This window comes from Dromiciops gliroides, chromosome 2, assembly GCF_019393635.1.
Source record: "Dromiciops gliroides isolate mDroGli1 chromosome 2, mDroGli1.pri, whole genome shotgun sequence".
NCBI lineage: Eukaryota > Metazoa > Chordata > Mammalia > Microbiotheria > Microbiotheriidae > Dromiciops > Dromiciops gliroides.
Window position 1 is genome coordinate 161,002,520 of NC_057862.1, and position 27,951 is coordinate 161,030,470.

General features: G+C 35.3%; 1 protein-coding gene across 1 annotated transcript in view; it reads right to left on the reverse strand.

The window, feature by feature from the left end:
- The window catches only part of TCF12 (transcription factor 12), a 420,600-nt gene that overhangs the window by 83,898 nt on the left and 308,751 nt on the right, over positions 1 to 27,951 (reverse strand). Inside the window, 4 exon segments of the mRNA XM_043982756.1 lie at positions 9,304 to 9,356; positions 14,023 to 14,098; positions 14,100 to 14,123; positions 14,125 to 14,160. Coding sequence (XP_043838691.1) covers positions 9,304 to 9,356; positions 14,023 to 14,098; positions 14,100 to 14,123; positions 14,125 to 14,160 — 189 coding nt within the window.

The window sequence follows — 27,951 nt, forward strand, 5'->3', positions numbered from 1 at the left end:
TCTTGGAGTCAATAAGACCACCAATGAAAAGGGCATATTGAGAAAAAGATAGAAAAGGTAGGATACTGGGGCTTCTTAGATAAGAGCAAGCAGAAAGACAAAGAGGATTCACTGAGGAGATTTGCACAACCAATAAGTCAAGATAATAAAGTATTCAGAAGTATAAAGAATGTTGTACTTAATGAGGATATATCTATTACATTCAACATGCCACAGGTGAATATGAACAGATAGGTCTTGATTTCTCTTTTAACAGGGTGACCAGGTCTCTCCAAGATAATATTCTGACTACTCTTGTATCTTGCCTACTTCAGATCACTCCATCTTTTGCAGCTCAAAAAAAAATGACCTATGTTTGGAAATACTAACATGAAATCAAGGAACAAATGCATGAAAAGGATCAAGAAATTTACTTTAATATGGGAAAATTATTATTTATAAACCTATAAAGAGAACAAAATTGAAGGATCAGAAGTGAATGAAACTGCTGATAGTGACGGCTCAGAAAATGAAAAAAGATCTGACAGAGCTATGTAGCAAAAAAAAATTCACTGAATTGGGAGGGGTTATTTCCTTTTAAAAGCTTTTTTTAGGGGGAAAATGAGTGCTTTCTATATCTGTTTGACACATAGAGGGCACTAAAAAAAAGATAAAAGGTCTTTCCTTGTTTAATTATAATGTTGCTAGTTTCTTCTGTTCTCAAGTTTTTTTCTTGCTTCTCAAAATAAATAAAAAACCAAGAGATGCCAAATTCCTTTAAGTTTCCAAGATTGCAGATCCATTTATAATAAAAGGGGAGGAGGGAAAAAATTAATTACAGAATCATGGAGTCAAAAGGGCCCTCAGAGGCTGTCTCCTTTAACTCATAGCTATACGCAAATATTTAAAATATGAAAAATCCACTGCCTCCTGAGGCAACCCATTTCACTTTTGGACAGCTCTAACTGTTGTGAAGGTTATCCTTAAATCCAGCCTAAATTTGCTTTTCTGCAGCTTCTCCCAATTGTTTCTACATCTGCTTTCTGGGGCCAAGAAGAACAAGGTTTATTTCCTTTTTTATATGCCAGCCCTTTAAAAACTTGAAAAGATATGCTTCTCCTACTCTCCCCTAGTTAAGGTGAACAGTTCTTTTTCAAACTTTCTAGTCTCAAGACACCTTTACAATCTTAAAAATTGTTGAAGACTCCTTTTCAATCTTAAAAATTATTGAGGACACCAAAGAACTTTAATTTTTGTGGATTCTATCGATATTTATCATATTAGAAATTAAAACTGACAGAGTGAAAAAATATTTATTAATTCATTTAAATAACATTGTAATCTCATTACAGCTAATATTTTTTTTTAGTGAAAAAAGTCCCCCCCCCTAAAAAAAACTGAGAAGATGCTTGCATGGTTTTACATGGTTTTTTTTTTGCAAATCTCTTTAATGTCTAGCTTAATAGAAGACAGTTGGACTCTCCTATCTGCTTCTGTATTCAATTTGTTATGATATGTTGTTTTGGTTGAAGCATAGAAAGAGAATCTGGCCTCACACAGATATGTAGTTGGAGAAAAGATGAGTATTTTAATAGGCAAATAACATTTTCTATTATTCTGAAAACAGATCCCTGTTGAAAACAGATTCACCTCACAGATCCCCTGAAAGGGTCTCAGGGACTCCTAGGGACCTGAGCTACACAGTCGGAAAACTTCTGGTCTAGGCTAAACATGCTTCATTCCTTCAGCTGATCTTTGGCCCCCAGCCTACACTAATTATGTTGCTGATGTCCTTTCTCCAATGGGTCACCTGGGACTGAACACAAAAATCTATAAGTGGTCTTACCAGGCCTCAGTGTAACAAGACAATTACCTCATTTGTTTAGGACACTAAGCTTCCATTAATGCTGAATTCTCCTTTTTGGGGCTACTGTGTTGCCATGTCTTTTCATATGAACTGTGGTCTAGCCATATTTCCTTAATTCTTTTTTACTTCAAGTGTAGGGCTTTATTAGTAACAGGCTGAGTGGTGCAGTGGATAGACCATCGAGTTTGGATTCAGGAAGACAAGTTCAAATTTAGTCTCAGACACTTACTAGCTGGGTGACCCTGGGCAAGTTATTTAACCTCGGTTTGCCCCAGTTTCCTCATCTGTAAAATGGGGACAATAATAGTACCTACTTCCCAGAATTGATGTGAGCATCAAATGAGATAATAATTGTACAGTACTTAGCAAAAGCCTGGTACACATTAGGTGCTATAAACATGCTAAGCTATTTATTATTAAAATTTTTTTTAGCCTCAGTCAAGTGTTCTAGCTTGTTGAAAGTTTTTTTGGATCCTGACTCTTCCCCCCACCCCCAAAGTATTAGATCCTGATTTAAAAAACAAAACATCTGAATTCTATTGACCAGTAGTATGCATTATATCTGAAGACAAAACTATTGGCAAACCAAATTATATATAGGCATATATTTATATATTTCTAAATGACTATATTCCTAAAGTGATTTTTAAAAAATTTATAGTCTCCCATTTAGTACAGTAGGTAGTGTGTCAATTTTTCATTTTCTTCTTAATTATTGTTTTTTTTAAATCTACTCTATTTCATACCCACTGGAAAGGGGTTGGGTAAGTGAGAAGAAAAAAAACAACCAAGGATCAATGGAATTCCTCCCTCCCTCTAATAAGTTTAAAATTTCTATACATTTTATATCTACACAGAAAAAATCAGATACAGATGAAAACCAGCTGGTTTTTATTCAAAGAATAAAGGATGGAGCTAGTGTTGAGAGAGGAGAGGAAGTATGTTAATGGAAGGTAGAGCACCAACAAATATCAAAGGGAAATTATGGCCTATGAAGTCAAGGGAGGTAATGTACTATAGAGGACAGAGAAATGGCCTTGGAGTCAGGAGAGCCTGGGTTCAAGACTCCCCTCTGACACATAATAACTGTTTTATCCTGGGCAAATTACTTAACCTATTAGTCACCAGTAAACTCTCTAAGTCCACAAGTTTTCAAAGCACTGATTTCTGTTGGTAGAGGGCATCTCCTCGCTGCAAGGTATTCATATAACAAAATCACAGGTATAGTTTCTTTTCTTTTTTCTTTGGCAGGGCAATGAGGGTTAAGTGATTTGCCCAGCTAGTAACTGTCAAGTGTCTGAGGCTGGATTTGAACTCAGGTCCTCCTGAATCCATGGCCGGTGCTTTATCTACTGTGCCACCTAGCTGCCCACACAGGTATAATTAAAAAAATCATTCAGTCAAAAAAATATCAAGTACCTACTACGTGTTAGGCAATGTGCTATGTGCTTGGAACACAAAGAAAGGTAAAATCGTCCCTGTCTTCAAGGAGCTAACAATCTAAGTAAAACTGGCTCACTATTTATCCATAAATAGATTCACACATAACTTTATTGAATATGTCATTCAAAGCACATTATATCAGAGATGTCAAACTCACCAGCAGTTCAGCAAAAACTCCCAAGTGCAGTCTGAACCAGATTAAAATGTAATTGGGACAGAAAGCTGGGAAACAATTTTTGAGGCCAGTACTTCTGATAAAGGCCTCATCTCTAAAATATATAGAGAACTAAATCAAATTTATAAGAATCCAAGTCATTCCCCAATTGAGAAATGGTCAAAGGATATGAACAGGCAGTTTTCTGATGAAGAAACCAAAGCTATCTATTCCCATATGAAAAAATGCTCTAAATCTCTAATGATTAGAGAGATGCAAATTAAAACAACTCTGAGGTACCACCTGACACCTATCAGATTGGCTAAAATGACAAAAAAAGAAGATAATAAATGTTGGAGAAGCTGTGGGAAAATTGGAACACTAATGCATTGTTGGTGGAGCTGTGAACTGATCCAACCATTCTGGAGAGCAATTTGGAATTATGCCCAAAGGGCGATAAAGCTGTGCATATCCTTTGACCAGCAATTCCACTTTTAGGTCTTTTGCCCAAAGAAAATCATGGAAGGGGGAAAGGGACCCACATGTACAAAAATATTTATAGCTGCTCTTTACGTAGTAGCAGGAATTGGAAGTTGAGGGGGTGCCCATCAATTGGGGGAATGGCTAGACAAGTTGTGGTATATGAATATAATGGAATACTATTGTGCAGTAAGAAATGATGAGCAGGGAGGAGTTCAGAGAAACCTGGAGGGTCTTGCGTGAGCTGATGATGAGTGAGATGAGCAGAACCAGAAGAACATTGTACCTGTGTATCATCAACACTGAGTGTTGACCTACTGTGATGGACTATATTCTTCTCACCAATGCAATGGTACAGAAGAGTTCCAGGGAACTCATGATAGAAGATGATCTCCAAATCCAAGAAAAAAAAAAAAAAGAACTGTGGAGTATAGATGCTGATTGAACCATACTATTTCTTTTGTTTTGGGTGCTGTTGTTTTTTTTTTTCTATTTTGAGGTTTTGCATTACTGCTCTGATTTTTTCTTTTATAACAGGATTAATGCAGAAATAGGATTAATGTTATTATGGGTATATATATATGTGTGTGTGTGTATATATATATATATATATACACACACATCTATATGTATATGCATATAGATATATAGATATAACCTATATCAGATTACCTCTAGGGGAGGGGGGAGGGAGGGGAGGGAGGGAGAAAAATCTGAAATTGTAAAGCTTGTATAAACAAAAGTTGAGAACTATCTTTACATGTAACGGAAAAAATAAAATACCTTATATGTAAAACTAACTAAATAAATAAATAAAATGTAATTGGGAATTTTTTAAACAAAATAAGTAAAAATACAGTGAAACACAGATCATGTTAATTTGTGCTTTTCTAAGTCTCTATGTGGCCAGGGGGGATCCATTTTGATTTGAATTTAATATCACTGCATTAGAACCTTTATCTGATGTGAGACTTTCTTATATTGGTCTATCTTTTTTTTTTTTTAAATAATCAGGATGGTTTAATGAGTTTTCCTTATAGGTTTCTGCAGTAGATTACCAAAAGCTGTAGCCAGTTGAAATACAGAATTGTAACGTTCTTGAAGGCAGGGACTGTTTCATTTTTATCTTTATATTTCTAACATCTAGCTAGTACCTTGCACATTGTATGAACTTTTAAAAATAACTTTTTTGAATTGAATTTATAAGAGAATGAAGAAGTGAGTACATGTTGGACATTGCAGGCTAACAAACTCTCTCTCTCTTCCTAATTCAATGTAGAGTTTCCAGAAATGAAGCTGGGATGTTTACAGTATAAGAGACATCCTCATTGGCTTTACTGCCAATGTCACCCCTTCCTAATCCTTTAAGTTAGCACAACTGGCCTGAAAACCCATTTGTTTTAATTTCATGTCTACTGGAAAGGCAAAGAGATTACATAAGGCTTGAGCACACCACCTGCTGGTCAAGGGGAAGGAAAGTTGATTCTATAGCTCCTTCCTTTACAATGGAAAGTGGAAAGAACACTTGCTGTGGAGTCAAAGAACTGGGATTCTAAAATATCTCTGCTGATTGCTACCTATGTGACTATGCTAAAGTCATTTAACCTTTCCTGACTTCACCCTTCTCAAATATAAAATAAGAGGGTTAGACTAGAAAGCCTCTGAGGTCCCTCTAGACTCTAGATCTATGCCTTTCCTATTCTATTTTGAGCAGAAGCAGCATTAATTTTGATTAAATAGCCTCTGGATATGTAAAAACAAGCACTGTACCAATAGCACTGGAGACCCGCAAAGTTTCTCCTCCCCAGATATCATTCCACAGGGACCCACTGCAGATCTTCATTATATAGGATAAAGTCAAAAAATGGCCCCTTAGGAACTATTCATAAGCCTGACAGCTGCTGTAATCTAGATTATGAGCTCCATGAGGGCAAAACTCTGTTTATCTATTCTTTCTGTCTTGAATAGAACCTAGTACACAATATATATTCAATAAACATTTGCTGAATTTGTATGAACACTGAAGGGTGTTTTGGATCATGTATGTGCCTAGATATTTGTATGTCAACTTATGAAGCCAAAATTTTATATCTGTCTAGATATCAAACAGATAACTTCATGACCACCTGATATGGCGTTACTTATTGGCAGCTACAATAAATAACCTGGTGAAGTTCAAATTCAATGTACCCTATTATTTGTATGACTTTTGGTAACTCATTTAACATCTATGAACCTTGGTTGAACCATTTGGCAAATGGAAATAATACTTTAATGGCTTATTTTATGGGGTTGTTGTGAGGAACAAATGAGATAATGAATCCAAAATATTTTGTAAACCTTAAAGGGCTTTATAAGTGTTAGCTATCATTCTTTTTTTTTTTTTTTGATAAGGCAATTGGGGTTAAGTGACTTGCCCAGGGTCACACAGCTAGTGTTAAGTGTCTGAGGCCGGATTTGAACTCAGGTCCTCCTGACTCCAGGGCTGGTGCTCTATCCACTGTGCCACCTAGCTGGCCCCTTTATCGTTCCTAAATGAAATTATTTATAATATAATTATATAATGCCATATGTGATAACAGCAATAGCATCAGGAACAACTTAGTTTCTTATCACATTCAAGGTAGCATAGTCACTATTTACTTCATAATATGCCTGGATAGATATGCAGATTCTAAGGAGTCTGAGATGTTACCATCACATTCCCTCTTTGAATGGGGTGGGAGGGAAAGAAGATATTTATATTTCACAATGTAAATGTAAATAGTCTTTATTTTGGGTTTCTGTTTAATTCCTTATAATTCATGTAGTTACACTTATTAGATTATTTTCCCAAAAGAATTATTTAACAAAACAGTATTTCTGAAATTACAATTTCTCTGATTCCTTACAATTAAAAAAAATGGACAACACATTTCTCAAAAGTCTACATTTGTTGTAATTCCTTCTGGTGGAAAATGTCTTTTTATTTAAAAAAGTTTAGATTAATCCAATTATTTTTCATAAAATATGCCTGTCAACTTTCAGAAAGTATTGAGACTTCAGAAATATGATTCCTTGCATGCTTTTATTTTAAGCTGTTAATGTTCAATCTAGGAAAATACATCCACCATTAAGTGATCTTGCAAATCTGTTGAAACACTAAAATATTTCAAAACTACTTTGAGCATATTTGTGAATCCCTGCAATATACAAAGTTAAAATGTGCAGTTTTTAAATCAATACAACCTGACTTACCAGCATAATGCACTGCAAAATAATTACTCCAGGGGTCTAGTTTGCTTAGTATGATAATATTAATCTTCCAGCTCTAAATCTATGATCCTTATGTCAGTATCAAAGCTTAGAAAAAAAATTAGGCTCTTTCCCTTCCTCCTCCTCCATCATGGTACTTCTCGGGTACCATATGCAACACTGAGAAATATTCTGAAGTACCAAGTAATGACTGCTATTATTACTAGGAACATATGGATCGCTGATGACCTCCAGTGTCTGTACTCTACACTGTTTTGTACTCTCTCTGTAATATATATCTATATCTATATACACATATATACATATAGAGAGATTTATAGATATAGAAATGTGTGTGTATATATATATGTATATATGCATGTACACACAAATATTTTCCTGTTTTGACTCCTTAAAATAGAAAAAAACCCAAAGTAAGCAAACAGTAAAAACACAAATTAATGCCAGATCAGAAGAATAAGCAACATTTTCCATTTACTAATATGATCCCTCTACCTATATGGTCCTACTAAATATTAATATGTAATTTAACTTTTATTAGTCTCATAGAATCCTAGTAATAAATTACATGAAATTGCACTGTTATATGTTTTAGCAGCTCTGTCATTTTTAATATAATTTCTGTTAATCTAGCAGAAAATCATTGGTTATACTGTAAAGCCACCCACCCTGCATAAGCACACAACTGTTAAAATGTAAAATTGCCCAACTATTTTTTAGCTGCTGCTGGAAAAAAAAGCTGTCCTCGGGAATAATGATTTTGAGGTATTGTGTTCATTTTGTTTATCAAGCAGCTATTCAGCCTCTAGTGGGGCCCAAGTGCTTAGGCAAGCAAAAGCTTTTTAAGAATGCCTGCAGCTGCAATCCAGCCTTCCAGGTAGGCTGCAGGTTCAGAGCACAGCTGCCCCAGGCTGCATCAACTCAGATCCATCTGGAACCGAGTTTCAAAGAGGATTTCAAATTCAAGTTTTTGGGTATTGGACAAAGGATGGTGGTGGGTGAGGTGAATGGAACCAATAACTTAAAAAAAAGATACCATCTCTACTTGGGCCTTAATACATAGTAAAAAGATCAGAGCTATTTTTGCTCTTCTATGGGTCTACTTGCTAAGCCGGATGTTGCATTCAGTTTATTACCTCGATGAGTTATGACTCATCCAGCAGCACCTGCGCCCATGTGTTAAGTACTGCCAAATAAAAAGCCCACCTCCATTTACACAACAAAGAGATGTACCCCACAAGGCAACAGTGCCTCCAATCTACCCTCCCCCCCATTTGTTCTAAGCAAGGAGGGATGGAAAAAAAATCTTTCTTCATTACACAAGAGATTTTTAAACCTTACATAGATTTATAATGTGGATTCATTTATAAACAATTTTGTTCCTTTAAAGAATAAAGCATATTTAATAGCACAAACACCCTTATAGCATAAGATTATCACAGCCATTAATGATTTTTCCACCAAACCTTTCAACCTTTTTCATCAAAGCCCTAAATTCTCAAAGGATACATTTTTGAGCAAAGAGGGATCAACAAACTAGTTGCTTGAAAGCTTTCCTGATGCTAGGCTGAAGTTAGGAAAGGCTTAATGAAGGCTTTAAAATCCACTAGGGCTTCACAATGAACATCTGACTTGGTGATTTATGCATATTAATAACCTCAGTCCTACAGAGGCAAGCTGAGCCGAACATGTCCTCCGAATCTTAATGTCTTCAGCTCCATTGGGATTATTACAAATGTAAATTTCTAAGATTCTCAGCTATTAATCTCTGTCTGTCCTCCTGTTCAGCAACATAATGACTAATTAAACATCAAAAGACCTGTACAGGAGATCTTCTTTGACAGCTACCGGTCTAGCCTTCTTCCCAAGAGGCAAATTCAAATGACAGGGACATGGGGTAAGAGCATATGAGTGAGCTACAAATCATGGCAGTGAAGCTAAAAACGAAAACATTCAGATGTGGATTTCAGACCTAACAAACCTTCTCAATGATTCAGTTAGGCTATTTACAGTCACTAGACAAAGCATTCCTAAGACAAAATGACTTCACTTTTTCTCCCAAGAAGTAATCACTGAACCCTTGGAACACAATCTGTTACCATCAAGTTAAAACACAGGTACTTACGGAAGAAGGCAAACCGGGGGGGCACCTTTCTGACTTCTTTGCCTGTAAAGGATCTGTATGCAGAAAAAAAACACACTTCATCAGCACATTGTATCAGACAGAGAGAGAAAACAACCAGTGTTCTGCTCTACAACAAAGCATCACAAAATTCTTTATGATACACATCTTGTTTTCCAACTTTAAAAAAAGAATTTGCTATTCATTTAGCCAACCATTCCCTTCTTGCTGGCTCTAAATAGGGCAATGTGAGGTACACCCTGATTTAAAGTGGTGCCACGTGGGATAGCTACAAATCTCGTGGGCATGCATGGAGCCTCAGAAAAAGAATGCTATAAATAAATGTGTGCACCAAAGGCATATGATGCAACAGGTTAAGAATGGAACTAAGGGCCATGTCCTCATGTGTTTGATATGAACTCAAAAACTATAGTACCAGTAGTAATTAAGGTCAGGACCAAGTGTTATATATCTCTCTCTATATCTCCAATAGCAGGTAACTGACAGCATTTCCAAATAACAGGTCTACAATAAATATTTTTTCTTGTCAATAATGACCAATTTATTAATAAAAAAATATACCCTGGGTTCTGGGAGGAGTCAAATTCACATAAAACACAGACTTCTGGTGCTTCTTAAGTAGGGATTCTTAACCTGGACTTTCATGGACTAGTCTATGGATAGATGTCAGAGGCTCCATGAACTTGATGGAGAAATAAAATCTGTCCGTCTGTCTGTCTGAAATATCCTCTACCTGAAATTTAACATTGCATTCAATTACTTAAAACCTTATTCTGAAAAGGGTGTCCATTGGCTTCACCCGAATGCAAAAGGGTCCATGACACAAAAAAGGTTAATAACTCTTGTTTTAAGGGAAGAATCTATATGCAATGTAAAGGAACACAAACAATGAAACTTTACAAAGTACTCTTGCTTGATTTTTAGGTTAAATGGAAATACTGCCATTTTCTTTTTGTCTTTCTCCACATTATAGCTAATGAATAGTCACTGACAAACTGCCTCAAATATGACTATTTTAGTAAAAAAAATCAACCAGCCTTTGAATTCAGTCGAATTCAGGACTATAGGAGGCAAAGAGAGACAGTGTTCAAATTAAGCTACAAAAGCAAATATATAATACATTAAAAGTTAAGTCTATGTGAGGAATATAAAGTTTTCATATTTAAAGACAACATTCAAGAAATTAAAAACAATTAGGGTTATCCCGATACTGTGTATGATATTTATATCAGTAATCATAAAGGAAGAAAGGCGGCCAGATTGATACCTCAGAATATTGGTTATAGCATATAGAAAGTTTATAGTAAGCAATTGCACCCCAAATAAACAAACAAAACAAAACCCTTAAAGAGTATGTATTCAAAATTGCAAGAGTATATGTTATACATTTTGGCACTGGAGAATTTATAGTTAATTCAGGAAAAAAAGTCTATTAAAATAGAAATAACATTAAAGTTGAAATAATATCTCTGATGGACAAAATAATAATTTTATCAATGGTAAATGAAGAGAAATATTTTTATGTGCCTACTCCTCCAATAACTCCTACAAATGGCATTTCTCTCTTTTTTTATATTTATTTTATAATATTTAGAATTTAAAACTAAGACTCCCATTCTTTCTTTTACAATATGGGATAAAAACAATAAGCACATTCTTTTAAATCCTGTTAATCAAACAAGGACTAACTTTATGTTTTTCAAAGGAACTCAATATTAGTAAGATATAGCACAATGGATAAAACTATCTAAAGGACAATGTTTGATGTTTTTAAAAAATGGGACATTTCGGAATTACCTTGTTAACAAGCGAGGCATTTTTTATGTGCCATAAACAGCACAGTGTAAAAATAAGACATTTAGATTTGTGTTGGAATTCTCTTCAATGAATTACTTTCCCAAGAGTCTGAAAAGCTTTAAAAAATCAGCTTTTCAAGTAGTGTGTAGAAATTTTAAAACCAAGAAGGAAAAAAAAAACCTTACACCTTCATTAGCATCTCTGTCCGTTTCCCAAGAGGCAGCCTGTATTTCCTTAAAACAGAATGTGCCAAAGATAAACAACATCTGGCACACTCTATATTTCTGAAACTTAAAGGCGAAAATCTCTTTGTCCTTTGTGGGACTTTACTAGAAACTCAATGTACCATACTCTTCATCAACCAAGAGAGTGCCCCTGAGCAAAAGCCCACCCACTCTTTCTACTAAGAATGTCAACTAGATACTGTTACTATTACAGGCTGGGGTCTATGATTCATGGGAGGAGACACTGCTACATTCAAGTCAGTTCCATCCTAGATATGCTAAGAAACAACTATTCTATCTGGGTTCTTCACTCAGCTACCTGCAATTCAACTTCTGTGTGAAGAACTTTTTATTTTTTATTTTCCTGTTTCAGCTCAATCTCAGCTGTCACTGGTTAATTTTATAATTTCTATTTGGTCTGTAACCAAGGGTCTGAATGTGTTGTCCTGATCTGACTAAAAATTCTGGGCAAAATTGTTTTAAGTTAAGGGATGTTTTGCAGAGATTTCATTTTCAAGGACATTTAAACATCTGTTGGGTGAAGACACTATTTCATTTTTATCTTTGTATGTCCTAGTGCCTGACACATTGTAGGCACTTTAAAAATGCCTGTTGAATTGATTGGAATTATAAAGATTCATGTAGTAAAAGTCCTGCTGACGCTGAAAATACATACAATGAAGAATGTTACTTCTTGCCCGGTGAGTGGCACATACTGTGAAAAGTTGATTTCTGGGCCGTAAGAGCATCTTACTTAAGACCCTTAGGCACCATGGTGTAAACAGAGGGCCAGATGGCACAGTCAGGAAAATCTTGGTTCATGTCCTGCCCTTGACACACACTAACTCTGTGACCAAGATGTCTTGTGTGAGCCAAATGCCTTAATTCTCTTCATTAACTACACCTACCTGCACGAGCAACTCTCTCAGACCTAAAGCCACAGATACATTTCTCATTCTGCATGGTCAAAGAAGCCTGGAGTTTCATACATCAGTAGATCATCGTTCCATATGAAAACAAAATGGGGTCTTACTGGCTTTAGGGAGTAGGTTTTAATTGATAGGAGACTGTAGGCTCCTTAAGAATTCTTCCTCCTTAATTATTACCATAGGTCACTGAGCTCAAGAATGAGATTTCTAATGACATCTCATTGGTTCACCTAACCCAAGAATACTGAGGATGGGATACTGCTGAGAATGGGCCTCTATCTGACCTTGAAGATCCTCATTTAATGTGCAGGAGGAAAGTTTTTGTGGTAACATAAGTAGTTCATTTTGCACTCAGTTATGGAAAGAATCTGTGATGCCTTAACAAAAGTAGGTTTTATCTGCAAAGCTGATAGAACTAGGGATATTACAATTATTAGATAGCATTTGCAATGCTTTACAACTATTACCTCAGTCTATCCTCACAACAAACCTGGGAGGTAGGTGCTATTATTATCCACATTTTATAGATGAGAAAACTGAGGCAGAGAGAAGAGTCAAGTCAAACAGTCAGTGAATGTGTGAGGTGAATTTGAACTCACACCTTCCTGACTTCAGGGAGAATGCTGTAGCCCTGGGCTCTCCACAATTAATGTTGAGGGCAAAATTTAATACATGGATGAATTTTCTTTCTTTCTGGGTAGATGACTTTGATTTGGAGAGGATTATACTTAACATGACATGAATAACAAATTTATGTACCAGAAAATTTAGTTTTCTCTCTGTAGAAGAGTAGTCCTCTGAAATGGAGACTGGGATTTAAAATAGAATGGAGAACACTGATCTGGACAGCAAAAATAAGTCAGGGAATGGAATCCATTGAAGTTCCTTTCTGGCTTATGTGTCTGACTAGGTTTGATTTGTTTCTATTAGATACTTTATAGAGGGGAAAAAAAGAAAAGCCCTCTGTGGCAGAGAAATAATTTGAGAAAGCCATTTACTGAAATGAATTTAAAATACCTGTATGAATGAATTAATATTTATTGAGTGCCTACTTTGTATAGAGTTCCATAACTACAGACAGACTAGTATACTGAAGGGTGATGAAAGTAAACATACCAAGTATTAAAGAAAAAATTAAAGTATTTGTTAATTAAATGAAAAAGTATTCATTAAGCAACTTGCTTACTCAGTATTACACTGCACTAAATCACATTTGAGATTTAAAAAATGGGAGATATGATACCTAGCTCAGCAAACTTTCAAAGAATAATAGTTCATGTTTATGTGAGCAGTTATGTCAAAGTGATTTACAATTTATGGGCTGAAACAATGAATAAGACCAATTAATACTGTATTTAAATTCTCAAATATGATCATTCCATTACAAGGGGACACAGATGGTTAAGTTCTTCAGCTTTCTTGGTAAGTCAACAATGTCACTGACTTGTTAAATAGTAAAGAGAAATCTTTTAAAGAGAGATAATATTTAAGTTTTTATTATCTAAAACTTTTATAAAAATAAATAATCGGGATTATGTTTGTGCTCTACTTATTAATGATGGAATGGATTACATTTTTTAAGTAAATAGATTAATCTTCAACTTTAATATAATTCCTCAAACAGCAAACTCGTAGGCCTAATTACTTTTCAGTCTCTTCCAAGCAGGAACACCATGGTATTTTTGGAAAAGGGAAGAAATTAAACAAAACTCAGATTTGAAGTTTCACCTAGGGACAGCACATATATTTACCAAGTGCTGAAGAGTCATGCAGTGGTCTTCTTCGAGAACTGGTGGCAGAAAAGGAATAATATGGTGTCCCGGGCTTTTCCTGAAGATGATAACTGTGCTGGGGCTCCCAAGTCCTATATCTTGTCGTAGGAGACTGGACTGTAAAAAAAAAGGCAAAGGAAACCTAGTCACCTTTCTAAAATAATAAAGCTCTTATAATACCACTGACTCTCAAGTACTCAAGGGATGAAAATTATTTGTTGCTTCTTTGTCCCTCTTGCACCTGCTTTTTGGTTACTGCATTTGCCAGAGAGATGAGAAAAGTGAGGACAAGGTGATACTGTCAAGCATGCTATTTTGTCCGCTCTTCTGACAAAGAATCATAGGGTCACAAATTCCAAAGTCAAAGCTCTTTCCACTGTCACCCACTGCTTGGAAGAAAAAAGGAAAATGTTAAAGAAACTGAGAAAGAAAACTTTTCAGATTATTGGGGACTCTAATGACTATGTATGGTTTTCTGTGCACTAAAAAAGACCCATTCATTTTTGTTTAATTTTTTTCCCCTAAATGATTTTGAATCAGTCCATCTTAAGTAAAGTTTAATAGAAGCTTCTATGCTGTCAACACTGGGAAAACAAATCTAAACTTCATTATGAAGGGAGACATTATGTCGTGCTATGGTCAACCAAAGACATTTCAGAAACTAAGTAAGTTTTAAAGAGCAGAAGTGAAGTAGGGGCTAACTAAAACCATTGCCCTTTACAGAGAAGTGCTAATTATCCTTTATGACCTTGAGCAAGTCAAAAAATTAAAGTCTTTGTATTCTCATTTCTAAAATGAGAACTTTAGATTAGATGATGCCCAAGGTCCTTCTAGCTCTGAGCAGATGTCAGTGCAGAGAAAATATATCAATACAATGGAGCTGCATTTACAGGGAGTTAGATTCCAAGTTATCTTGAAAAGGCAAGATTGTATAGCCAAAATGAACCCCTAGAAATCCCTTAATAGTTCATGTAACATAGCACAATACATTACCTTCAAACAGTCTTAGCTGGAAAGTCAGTCAGTCACTAAGCAGCTATTACCACCTACTATGTATGTGCCTGGCACTGTGCTAAGCTCTAGAGATAAAAATAAAGGGAAAGGAGCCAGTTTCTTTAAAAGGCACTCTGCTCCAAAGAGCAGATGAATCTGAGGTCATGTTATTGCCATGGAAACAATTCAAGGTAAATTTTATTTTTCAGTTCATATATTCAGCAAAAGAATCAATCAGGAGAGAGTGATCAATCAACTAACAAGCATTTAAGTGTCCCACTATGTGGGAGACACTAGGGACACTATATTTTGTCCTTTATCACTGGCCTTAATGCTAGGAAGACCCAAGTTCTTTGCTTCAGACTCTTACTAGCTGTGTAACCTTGGGCAAGTCCACTTAATCTCTGTTGGCCTTAATTCCTCATTATAAGATGGGAATAACGGTAGCTCCTATTTCCAAAGGTTGCTGTAAGGATAAAATGAGATAATATTTGTAACACATTTTGCAAAACTTAAAGTACTAAACTTCGCAAGAAGTTTTCACCATAATGGGAAATAATAAGTGTTTATAAAAAGTATATACAGAATAAATAAAAAGAATAAATGCAAAGTAGTTAAATACCACTAATACGTCTACTCAAGTAAAAGAAAATCAAACCAAAACAGTCAAAAGACTTAGTGAGCAGGAAGAATGATGATTAAGGAAAAATACTCTGGAAGGAGCTTTATGATAAGTCATTATATGAAAGGATGACCACCCCAAAAACTATTTCTTCTGTTTCACCATGAGTCAAAGAAGGGACATAAGCAAAATTAAAGTGGGAAACTTTAAGCTGAATAGGAATGTTAGGAAGGACAAGTCCAGGCTATCCCTCTCAAAAGACTGATATAGATAGGAATACAAGATTCTAGAATCACACTTAGTGCTACAAGATGTTCCTATTATGAGAAACATACAAGAACGGAGGCCAACTGTGGGAAAAGTAGACTCCTATCTTCTATCATATGCTTATTTAGCAGAGTAGTTCTGCACACACTATATAAATTGTTATTTTTTTCTCTGACCAAGTTATAGAGTTGAACTCTCATAATCTCAATGTCTGTATGATCAATTACACTTATGTGAAAATGCATCACATGTGACAAACATTAATTCCAAGAGTCAAGTCTTTGTGATATTTCCCAAACATATGCAATGGTATCACTCTACTTAATGGTTGTAAACCTCCGTACTTGAGTATGGAGCACTTACCTTACCTGGTACATACTAAATAAGGTTAGTTCATGTGTTTTGGAGCGGGGTTGGGCAAACTACAGCCTGAAGGCCAAATCCAGCCTGCTGCTGTTTCTGGATTGCCCTTGAGCTAAAGTGATTTTTATATATTTTATAACACAACAAAACTTTATTTAAAAGTATAAACCATTCTTAGCTCATGGAGTATAGTAAATCTTTGCTGTAAATCTCTGGTTTAAAAGATGGGGTTAGTGTGATAAACGTCCTGACTGTATTTCCTACCTGGAATAGTTCAGCTTTGTTCTATTTCATATCCATAGAACTCTAGCATGGGTTAGTCATATTGGTATAGTGGAAAGAAGACTTGGCTTTAGAGACACAAGACCTGGGCTCAAATCTTACCTCTTACGTTTACTACCTATGAGACTCGAGGCAAATAAAATTCACTGGGGCTCAGTTTCCTCACCTGCAAAACAAAAAATGGTGGACTAGATGGCCTTTAAAGGACCTTCTAGCTCTATGATTGCAAAAGTATGTCATAAAACCAAAAGGCTAAGGCTGGCTCAGTGCGTAATTTATTGCCAGTAATCAAAAACAAGTTCAGAAATAACCCTCCTGATGCTGAAAAAAATCATTGTCTTCATACATAAAGGACAGTATTTATTCATATATTCAAGCAGCCCTGGTGGAGAGATGACCAATAGTGCCAGAGTTGTAGTGGGTAGCAAAACCACTCCTACTTTTCACTCCTGGTTTGGGGGTCAGATGATGAGAACAGATAAAAGAGGTCTCCAAAGGAAAGAGTGTTGAATTCATGTCAGAGAATTTCAGGAGATAACCTGCCATTAATTGTCTGAAAAACCCATCTATACTCTTCTGTCCCATTCACATCTTATAAGCAGCTATCTTTCCTGACATTGATGAAATTGTTAATAATAATTATGCTAACTAGCATTGAAATAGCACCTACTATGAATCAGTCACTATGCTAAAGTGCTTTACAAATATTATCTCATTAGATTCTCATGCAAACTTTGGGAGGTAGCTGCTATTATTGTTCCCATTTACAAATGAGGAAACTGAGACAAAGCTTAAGTGACTTGCCCAGAATCACACAGTAAGTGGTGTTCCTAATTCAAGTTAAGGTTCCACATCTATAAAATGAGCTGGAGAAGGAAATGGCAAAATATTCTAGTATCTTTGCCAGAAACACCCAAATGGGGGTCATAAAGAGAAGGCCTCTTCAATCAACAAAAAAAGGTGTGATCTAAATAAGAGATATTAGATTTTTTCTAAAAGGTCCATATTTAAAACTTCTGTTTTTTTCAGAACTTAATGGGATGATTTTTGTAAAAGAATACCTTCCTTTAAAAAAAGAAATGAGGGGGGCGGCTAGGTGGCACAGTGGATAAGCACCGGCCCTGGATTCAAGAGTACCTGAGTTCAAATCCGGCCTCAGACACTTGACAATTACTAGCTGTGTGACCCTGGGCAAGTCACTTAACCCCCATTGTCCCGCCAAAAAAAAAAGAAATGAGGGTTGCATCTATTAACAATATAAAGTGGCAACTAAAAGACAATGCTATGAGACATTATTGTTAATACAGATAGTTTTACATTTCTAAAATAGTAGATGGACAACACTGTAGTAGGGATGTAAGAATTCGAAGATGATTTACTAAACAAATAAGATGTAGTCTTTTGACCTTGAAAAAAATCATAAATCAGGGGAATGTGAAGCAGGTAGAAAAACAATCAATATAAATAAGACACAAATTTCACACACACACACACACACAACAGATCAACCTATTCTCTTTCTCTTTTTTTTTGGCGAGGCAATTGGGGTTAAGTGACTTGCCCAGGGTCACACAGCTAGTAAGTGTAAAGTGTCTGAGGCCGGATTTGAACTCAGGTCCTCCTGACTCCAGGGCCGGTGCTCTATGCACTGCACCACCTAGCTGCCCTCTGATCAACCTATTCTAATGCAACAATGGCTCTTCTTGCCTCACCTCTTGTCTTATTCATCCCCCATGCTGGTCTACATCCATGACACTCCATATCCGTGACTGTTTCTATACCTGTCTTTCTGACTCCAGGCCAGGTTGTTCTATTCACTGTGCTACCCTGCTGCCCCCTCCCAAGACTATCTTGTGCTTTTTTTGTATTTTTCTTTATATACTTATTGTTTCTTCTGATGGAACATAAAGTACTTGAGGGGGAGACACAATTTTAGTCTAGTCTTTGTTATCCCCAGCATAAAGCACTGCACCTATCACATTGAGGAGTTTAATAAATGTGTCAGTTGATTATACTTTCCATGAAATAGGGTTGTTCCCCATGATATCATCATGTGGGTTTTAAAAAAACTTTTATTTCAGGAGATATGAATACTTCAGAGGTTCAGACTAATTTAAACTAATTCAGACCTGTTCAAACAAATTCAGATCCATCAAGCTGGTTCAGACTAGTCCAAACTGGTTCAATACATGGAGATGTCCAGTTCTGACCAGTTCAGACTGGTTAAAAGCAGATGAACTTATTTCAGAGCAACTGAAACCAATATGACTACATTATAGGTTGAATAGACTATTGTGGTCTAGCCTGGAAACCTATCTGCTATTTATAGCTTTGTTTCTATGGGAAAATGCATTCCAAGGTCTGAGCAAGTGACATACCAATGAACTTTGGGAACACATCCCTTTTGTAATTTGAGTACTAGCTGTACATGCAAATACTTTCTGCATTTGTATACAGCAGACTTTTATGAAAGGCATTTGCTTCTTGATAATTTTAATGCGGCTAATTCTAACCAATAAGCATCCCAAAAGGGAGATATGTTTTTAAAACCCTAATCCTATAGCAGTGAAAATTCAGAGATTCTAGTTCAACTCAACTTTTCTAACTAGCTTTTCCAATCTTACTACTACTCCCCTGTGAAACTATTCAACCTGGATCTAAAACCTTATGGTTGGACAGAGACCATCTAAAATTTTTTATTTCATATAGTGTTGGAATATGGCACTAACAAAGCTGTATTTTCTATTCTTATAAAGAAAGAGTTTCATCTGTATTACTGCCACCCCCTGAGCCTACTCCCAATTTATCCTCTATATATCTTGTTTCTATATAGCTATTTCCATGTTGTTTCCCCAAGTCAATTGTGAGCTCTTTGAGAGCAGGGCCTGGTTTGGTTTTTGTCTTTCTTTGTATTCCTAGTACTTAGTGTCTGCAACACAGACTTAATAAAAGATAAGACAAATTATATGTGGCATATATATATATATGTATATGTATATGTGTATATATATATATGTGTGTGTTTGTGTGTGTGTATATATCTATATACACACAAATTGTGTGAATACATATACATACACTATATATAAGAAATAACCAGAGAATAATATCTGTTGCAATAACTAAGACCTTATACTGTACTGCCTATTAATACTACCAATGAATATTCTAAACATTCATACAGTGGTGTATTCTTTCATTCTAGTCTTGAAGCTTTTAGCCACCACTTTCTCTCTATATATTGTAGCATACAAATTAAGCTATTATATATTTTCATCTGATAAAAAAATAGATGTCAGCTCATCTTATTGATTTTTCTGCCTGTCTGAACCAAATGAGAAGCAATATTGATTAGGACTGATCCTGTCCTGGAGGTATCTCATGCAAAAAGGAATATACAAATATCCCCGAGGAGAAAAAATGACTAGCAAAGCAGTTTTAAATTATCAGTGGCATGTTCTCTTTAGGCTATGGCTGCCTTAGGTCTCTTCTAAGGTATTAGTTCTCTGAATGATACATCACTTAGTTCTTAACATATTCTTAAACAGAATGTGTGTATCTTTAGTCAAGTTAGAACCTCATCTGCTAAACTTGTATTTAATTACTAAGGAATAATCATGATGAGTTATCCTCCTGAAACACTAGCTAATACTTCATGGATTAAAGGTTATAACAGAGTGAACAGGAGTCTTGAATAAATATTCTTCACTTTGAATTATATAGAACAAATTCTCAGTTTGCAAACAAGCATCCAAGACTTTAAAAAGAATTTTCTAAGGGTCCACAAACCCCAAAGAGGAAAAATAAAAACTCGGCTCTATCACATGTGCTGTGTACTGCACCACCATAATAATGAATGGAATGTTTGGTCCATAAGCACTGACATTAGTAGAAATGAAATGGCAGTGGGGGTGGCCAAAAGTAGCAATCAGTTTATATTGTGTCATTTATCACTGCTACCTCTTATTGATAGTACAGGTAGGCAGTTTTAAAGGTATCCCCAAAGGAGGGAAGGTAACATGACTAACAAGGAAAGGTCCTCTTTTCATGCCAACCAATAAATAAGGTGATGATCTTTTTGTGGTGACAAAGAATTGGAAAATAGGGGAAGGGCTGCCTATCAATGAAGGAACGACTGAACAAATTATGGTATATTAATATGATAGAATACTACTGTGTGGTAAGAAATGATAAAGGGAATGATGTTAGAGAAATCTGGGAAGACTTGTAAAAACCAATGTAGTGAAAGGTGAGCAGAACCTAAAGAACAACTGATATAATAACAATATTGCAAAAACAAACTTTAAAAGACTTATGAATTTTGAACAATACGATGACAAATTGCATTCCAGAGTATGCATGAAGAAATATGCTACCCACCTCCGGATACAGAAGTGATGGATTCAGGGTATAGACTGAGACATTTTCCTGGACAAGTCCAAGGTGGGAATTTAGTTTGCTTGACCATGAATATTTGTTACAATGTTTTGCTTGGTTGATAAATAAATAAGTAAATAAATGCATTGCTCCACGAAATAAATGACATGTAGAAATAGTATGCATGTAGAAATAAGCTGAGGATATGAGCCAACTTCCAAGAAACTGTCACCCTCCTATAGTCTACAAAAACATCTAAAACCCAAGGAAACTGACTGCTTCTTGGGATCAACTTTTATTGTAATGAGTAAAGTCTTACTTAATTTCTACTCACTTCTATAAATTAACTAAAAGCCTTATTAACATATTGCCAGATTTTAAAAATACTATTCTGATGTAGCTATCTTTAAGTAATATTAAACATAATTTGTTTTCTATAAAAAATGAGATGGAAGACCCCTTCAAGTTACAAAAGTCAACATATCTCATAAATCAAAATATCAGAATATAATACATGTATATAATATATGGGCATATATGTATATGTACAAGTACATCTATATCTATATTTGTGTGTAAATATATCTCCAGGGGGAGCCCTTGGTTTTATAAACATTCTATAGAATTCCATTATTTCCACATCCATCTGAATGGTATTCACTTTGAAATAATAATGGCAAGCAGCTGTTCCTGGCCTAGTCTTTCTTAGGGATATCAGTCTGAATCTAAATGGTAAAAGGGAATGAAATATAATTCCAATAAAAAAAACTATTTCAACCATTGGAAGATTTTTTTTCTCTGAAATTCTTTATACCCTACTATATAATTTTCTTTTAAAAACTTTCGCCAGAGGATAAGAAAAAGTGCTTATTTTTAAGTAACAGTACACACATCCTTTTCTTTTGGTTTAAAGAATTACAGTAAGATAACATTAAAAAACCATTAAAACCTCAAATGAATCTCAGTGATTTTGATGGAAGAATTAGATATAAAGGAGGAGCATATTACCTGAAGTCCTTGGCAAGCTTTTCTAGACAACCAAGATAAACATCTAATATAGAAAATGTTGAACTTTAACTATTTATTAGTTTTCCGTTAATATTCCACAAATGATTAAAAAGCATACTGCAATAAACATTGAATTTGGAAAACACTGACATTTGTAAAATAATTGTATTATGATGTAAATGTATTTTAAATTGAAATTCTAGGGATATGTTAGCAATTATCAGCATGTTGTTAAAGAATTTTATCCTGAGAATCTCATTAGATAGTGATGTGAACTACAGTTGTTATCATTCTGAGAACAAAGGGATCTTGAATGAGTAATCAATAGCAACTGGCAGAAAATGAGACATTAATTATGATCCTCTCTAGTGTTTTGTCTCAGACAAGGTTTCATTAAATGCTTTGTGCTAACCTGTACAGTTTCAAGTCATTACCAACACATTGGACAATATATTATTTTAGGGGGCTGGTGGAAGGAATGATCTCAAAACAAAATAAAAGAGAACCTGAGATGCTACTATTCTTTTTGTGGGTCAATCAAAACACACCAACCACCACTAACCAAATGTTGTGCATTTTCTTTAAAATGTCTCAAATCTTATAATCTCTACATAGTCTCTTGAAAATTTAATTATCATCATCTATACCAAAAGAGTCATGCAGGTTTGAGAAGATAATGGCAGTCATCCATCAATTGCATCCTGCCACTGCAATCAGCCTAATCTTACTCACTGGAATTAAAAGAAAAGGGGGTGTGGGGGGAAGCTACCTAGGGTACTAGCTACCTAAGTGCTACCACATCATAAACAAAATAGCACATATTTAGTTTCCCTACCTTCCCTAATTATCATTAGCACATGGAAATTCTGAAATCTTGTCATACCTCTCCTTATCTTTACTTAAGCTTAAAACAGATGTAAATCCTGAATCAGATAAAGTGAAAACACCAACCTTCATTGAAGATGAAGAAGAAAAATTAGTTAAAAGATATCATGGTAAAAAGCTTTGGTATCGGAAGCATCAAATAGAGAATAGAGTAAAGATAAGTCAAGTGTTATGCATACCTTAAAGCGTTATAAAAATGCTAGCTATTATCTATAAATAGGCTTTTTGAAAAGAAAAGAAATATGACACACTCTCCCCAACTTCCTGGGTATTTTCATCATTCTCATGTACTCTATATTGGATAAAAAGTATATCCTTTACTTGGCACTTATTATATGCTGTTTTGTATGTATTGTTAGTTAACTTTCCATGTCTTAGACAATTAGATCTTAAGCATCTCCAGGATGGGGCCTTAAGTTTTACAATTTGCTGTATCTCAAGCAGGGTTTTGCCATGAAAAGGAAGTCTTTGTACATTGCAATAGGTAAAATTAATGAAAAATTGAATGGGGTTCTGTCCACAAGAAAACCACTGGTATATTATTTTGTGCCTTTGTCTCAATGAGAGAGAAATGAGGGAAGGAATGTTTTTCAATATTAAAAAGATATTATTTGAAGTTTCTACTTTGAAAAAGATCTTCTGATAAAGTTTTCTCTCTGACAAAAAATGAAAGGGGAATGTGTTTTCTCTTGGACAGAAGTCTCTGAGGAGGGAGGAATTAATTTTATTAATAACAAAATGAAAAGTAAAAAGATGTTACATATTGGGCAGGACAATATTACCACATAGCAATTTTTAATATATGTCTCTGAAGTAAAGGTCTAATAAAACAATTCCTGTGAAATCAGTGGGAAAAGTCACTCTTGCACTAACAGGGTTAAGTAGGGTTTGGATAAGCACAACAACAGAAAAAACTATCTTTTCTTAACTTACTAAATTTAAATGACCTGTCTTCTCTGGGATTTGATATGTAGGAAGGGAAATCTTTTCAGATATTTTGAAATATTTCAAAATGAAAATTTTAGATTAAAGTTTTAAGAATGGTCTTTAGATACTGAAATAGTCCAAACATTAAAATTTCTTGATTAGAGGAATATGAAAACACTAAAAGCGGAAACTTATTTTTTGAATAAAATTGAGAATTTTTTCTTAAGTCTCTTTTGCTCTTTTATGGGAATCTTGGGTTGAATAAGTCTTCTATTGATGTTATTCTTTGGGGATTTCTCTATAGCTATTCTCTAAAAACATTCCTTTTTTCATTGTTTGTGAACTTAACAAACAATAACAAACACGGATATTTCCATAATCAAAGAAGAAAGAACTGTATAGAAACCTATGAATCTTAATATATCAGCTTGTTTTTTTAAAGTATAAATTAAATTTAACGTGGTAGTGTCCATGGCTCTTTCTATGTCATGTTCTGTACTTCTTTCTACCCCCTTCTGTGGTTTTTTTTTAGATATTCCATTGGTGCTTTTGAAATTATAACCTTACATCATACTGACAAAAGCTTTAATAACTTCATTTTTTCAATAGCCAAGAAAAGTTACCGTCAGTCTTTGGATATGGAATGTAAGAATGGAAGATCTATAAGAGGAAAATATCAAAGTCTTTGAAACATGTGCCCTTTATAATTCCAATTACTAATATGGTTCTTTTTAGATACAAAAACACAGGATTATTATGGGATCCTTTAAATCATGAGTTATTCCATTGTCTCTACATTGAGAAGACCAGAAGGAATGACCTGGAAACTGACTGGAGATACTGAAAGCATCAATTTTGACCTTCTAAGAATTAAAACCACATTGGTGGGGGCAGCTAGGTGAATAAAGCACTGGCCCTGGATTTAGGAGGACCTGAGTTCAAATCCGGCCTCAGTCACTTGACACTTACTACCTGTGTGACCCTGGGCAAGTCACTTAACCCTCATTGCCCTGCAAAAACAAAAACAAAAAAACCCCACCAAAACCATATTGGCAAGGGCTGGCCTCTGGTGTATACTGTCCCCAGTTATTGGCTATGCCTCTACATCTAAAGCATTCCAAACATAAGATTATCTATTTGGAGAGCCTCCACATTTTCTTTCAATGATGCATTTCATAAGTCAGGTTAACAATCAGCACATAGCAGTGACCTCAGATCTCACATATTGTAACCTATTTCCTCTTTTTTAATTCTAGGTGCAATTGGAGACTTATTATAATGTTTGGAGAGGTAGTACGCTCTAGTGTCAATAATGCTGGATTTGCATTTAGATCTGGTTCAAATCCAACCAGATATTTACTAGCTGTGCGACTGAGGGAAAGTCACTAAGCTTCTCAGAACGTTGGTTTCTTCATCTGTAAAACCTGGATAATCTTAGTTGTACTACCTACCTCACAGGACTGTTGCAAAGAAAGTTCTTTGTGAAACATGAATTTCTTACCTAGTTGCTTTACTTTGGGACTTCTCTAACTTATTTCTGAGCCAGGTACTTTCTCCAGGTCCTACACATTGGCCTTTATCAGGCTGTTTTAAGTATGCTGTCTTCCCCCATTAGATGGTGAGCTCCTTGAGGGCAGGGACTGTCTTTTTTGTATTCACATACTTAGCGCTTAGCACAGTACCTGGCACATTGCTGGCACTTAATAAATTTATTGATATATAAATGTGAATCATCATCATCATCATTACCATTTTGTTATCTTTTTTATTTTTTTTTTGCTGAGGCAATTGGGATTAAGTGACTTGCCCAGGGTCACACAGTTAGTAAGTGTCAAGTGTCTGAGGTCAAATTTGAATTCAGGTCCTCCTGACTCCAGGGCTGGTGCTCTATCCACTGCACCACATAGCTGCCCCTCTTCTTATCTTTTTAATGAGGTTCAGACAGGAATGGTCTTAGGACAAGTCACTACTCTGACATGACTTTTTATATTTAATGCTCTATGGTCTATTGTCCAGGTAGATACAATAATTATATGAAGATGTAATGTCATTCCCCGAAGGCTCAATGAAAGCATTCTTTTTACAACTCTAAAAACAGGACAATATTGATGTTGCGTATCTCATCCTGTTCCCACTTAATTTGGATGTCCTCTGCTAACATTCTGTTCCATGTAGCTTGGAAATATGATATTTGGTTTGGTGATATCTGTTTAAAATGTTATTCTTAATTTTTTTGTGGATAAATATTGCATACAGGAGAATGTAGGCAAAAGTTCAGTCTACAATAATGGTCCAGTTCCAATACAGTTTATTTGTTGAGGTCTCTCAGAAGTCCGTATTTCATAAATATGCCTGTTTATAATCCTAGCCACCAGGTAACACATTTGCTAGGTATTTTGGAGGGGCTAATATTTTTTGCAGCTTGCAGAGATGTACAATTTCTACTCTCTGCCTACTCTATACTGGTCACCAAATCTTGGTTCTGAAAAACCGTTCTGCAATTCCTAATGGCAATGATTTGGTTTTAATTACCATCACAAATTTCTCTGTTTCCACAAACAAATCCATGCAAACACTTGTCTAATACCTTTTTGTTAACATGTTGTTGACTTACTTTATGTAGACACTGCTGATAGAATGTTGGTGGTTTTTAAAAATTCATTCTTGGCTTTAAAAAAAAGTCATTTTACAGGCTCCATTTGGAGACAAATAATTTTTGGTGAAAACCTACAAATCCAGTGGTGTCCATCTTTATCAGCTTCAACAATTGCTTGAAGTGATGGTTAGTTGTTCTAAGATCATTCCTGTAAGTTTAGACCTATTTGTTTTGTGCTCTAAAGATGGATATCATTCTTCTTCCTCCTTTATGGTGAGGAAATATTAACCTTTCTATAGCTTCCTTTGGGTGATGATCTCTGTATTATTTCATTAATATTGAATGGTTTTTTGTGAAGATACCTTTACATCAGTTGAGGTCTACTTTGCAGTTCTAAAAGTGTACATTAAGATTGGCACTGGGGGCAGCTAGGTGGCACAGTGGATAAAGCACTGGCCCTGGATTCAGGAGGACTTGAGTTCAAATTTGGCCTCAGACATTTGACACTTACTAGCCGTGTGACCTTGGGCAAGTCACTTAATCCTCACTGCCCCACCAAAAAAAAAAAAAAAAAAGATTGGCAATGAATGGGTGTTGTATGCTTTAAATGTGTTCTTCCCATTCAGCTTTGATTTCAGGATGCCGATAGTATCTTAACATATCCAGCCATAGGCTTCTCTTTGATATTTTCACACTTGGTATGTCATGCCTGGAGAAGACCAAGGTATGGCTATATATTGCCCTAATCCTTTGATTCAATGTGACCTGAAATATGGATAAAAAGTTTCTTTCTCCTTAGAATATATTAAGAATTAGAAACCTATGGAAGCAAAAGAACATTTTGATATCATTGGTGAAAGATTTCAGGAGATTAAGGAATTTCAATTTAACAAAGATTTACTAAGTACCAGTATGTGCCAAGCACCGTGCAAAGCACTGGGAATTCAAAGAAAGGTAAGAAACCACCCCTACTTTCAAGGAGCTCAAAGTCCAATGGGGAAAGAAACTTGCAAACAACTAGGTAAAATTAGTATATATAAAATCAATCAGAGTTCACATCAGAGAGAAGGCCCTGAAATTATGGACTAGGAAAGGCTTCTTGCAAATGGTGGGACTTCGCTTGGGATTTGAAGTCAGGAAAGAGAGATGAGAAGGGAGAGAGCTCAAGGCATAGGAGGCAGTCAGTGAAAATGCTTGTTGACCTGACTTAACTTGTTTAAAGAATGTGTATTTAATGGTTTGTTTTTCTTCCTTCATTGGAGCCACGTACCTTGATGTCATCTACGTACAAGAAGTAATTAATAATATGATTTGATTCTACTCCCTCTTTAATTTGGAAACCATACATAGTTCTATTTATGAGAGATGATAACATATTTAAGGCTAAGCAGAATCATAGTGCACTTATTGTCTCCCTGATAAAATGTCACATTTTATAAGTCATACTTGCCATTATTCTGTTGGTGGCATGTTTTAAATAGAAAAATTTTCCATGTGGACCTCCATTAATCTAGTGCTCTCACTATATTTGGGTCTATTATATATATATGAATTAATTACATGTATGAATATTTGATGAGGGCATAAC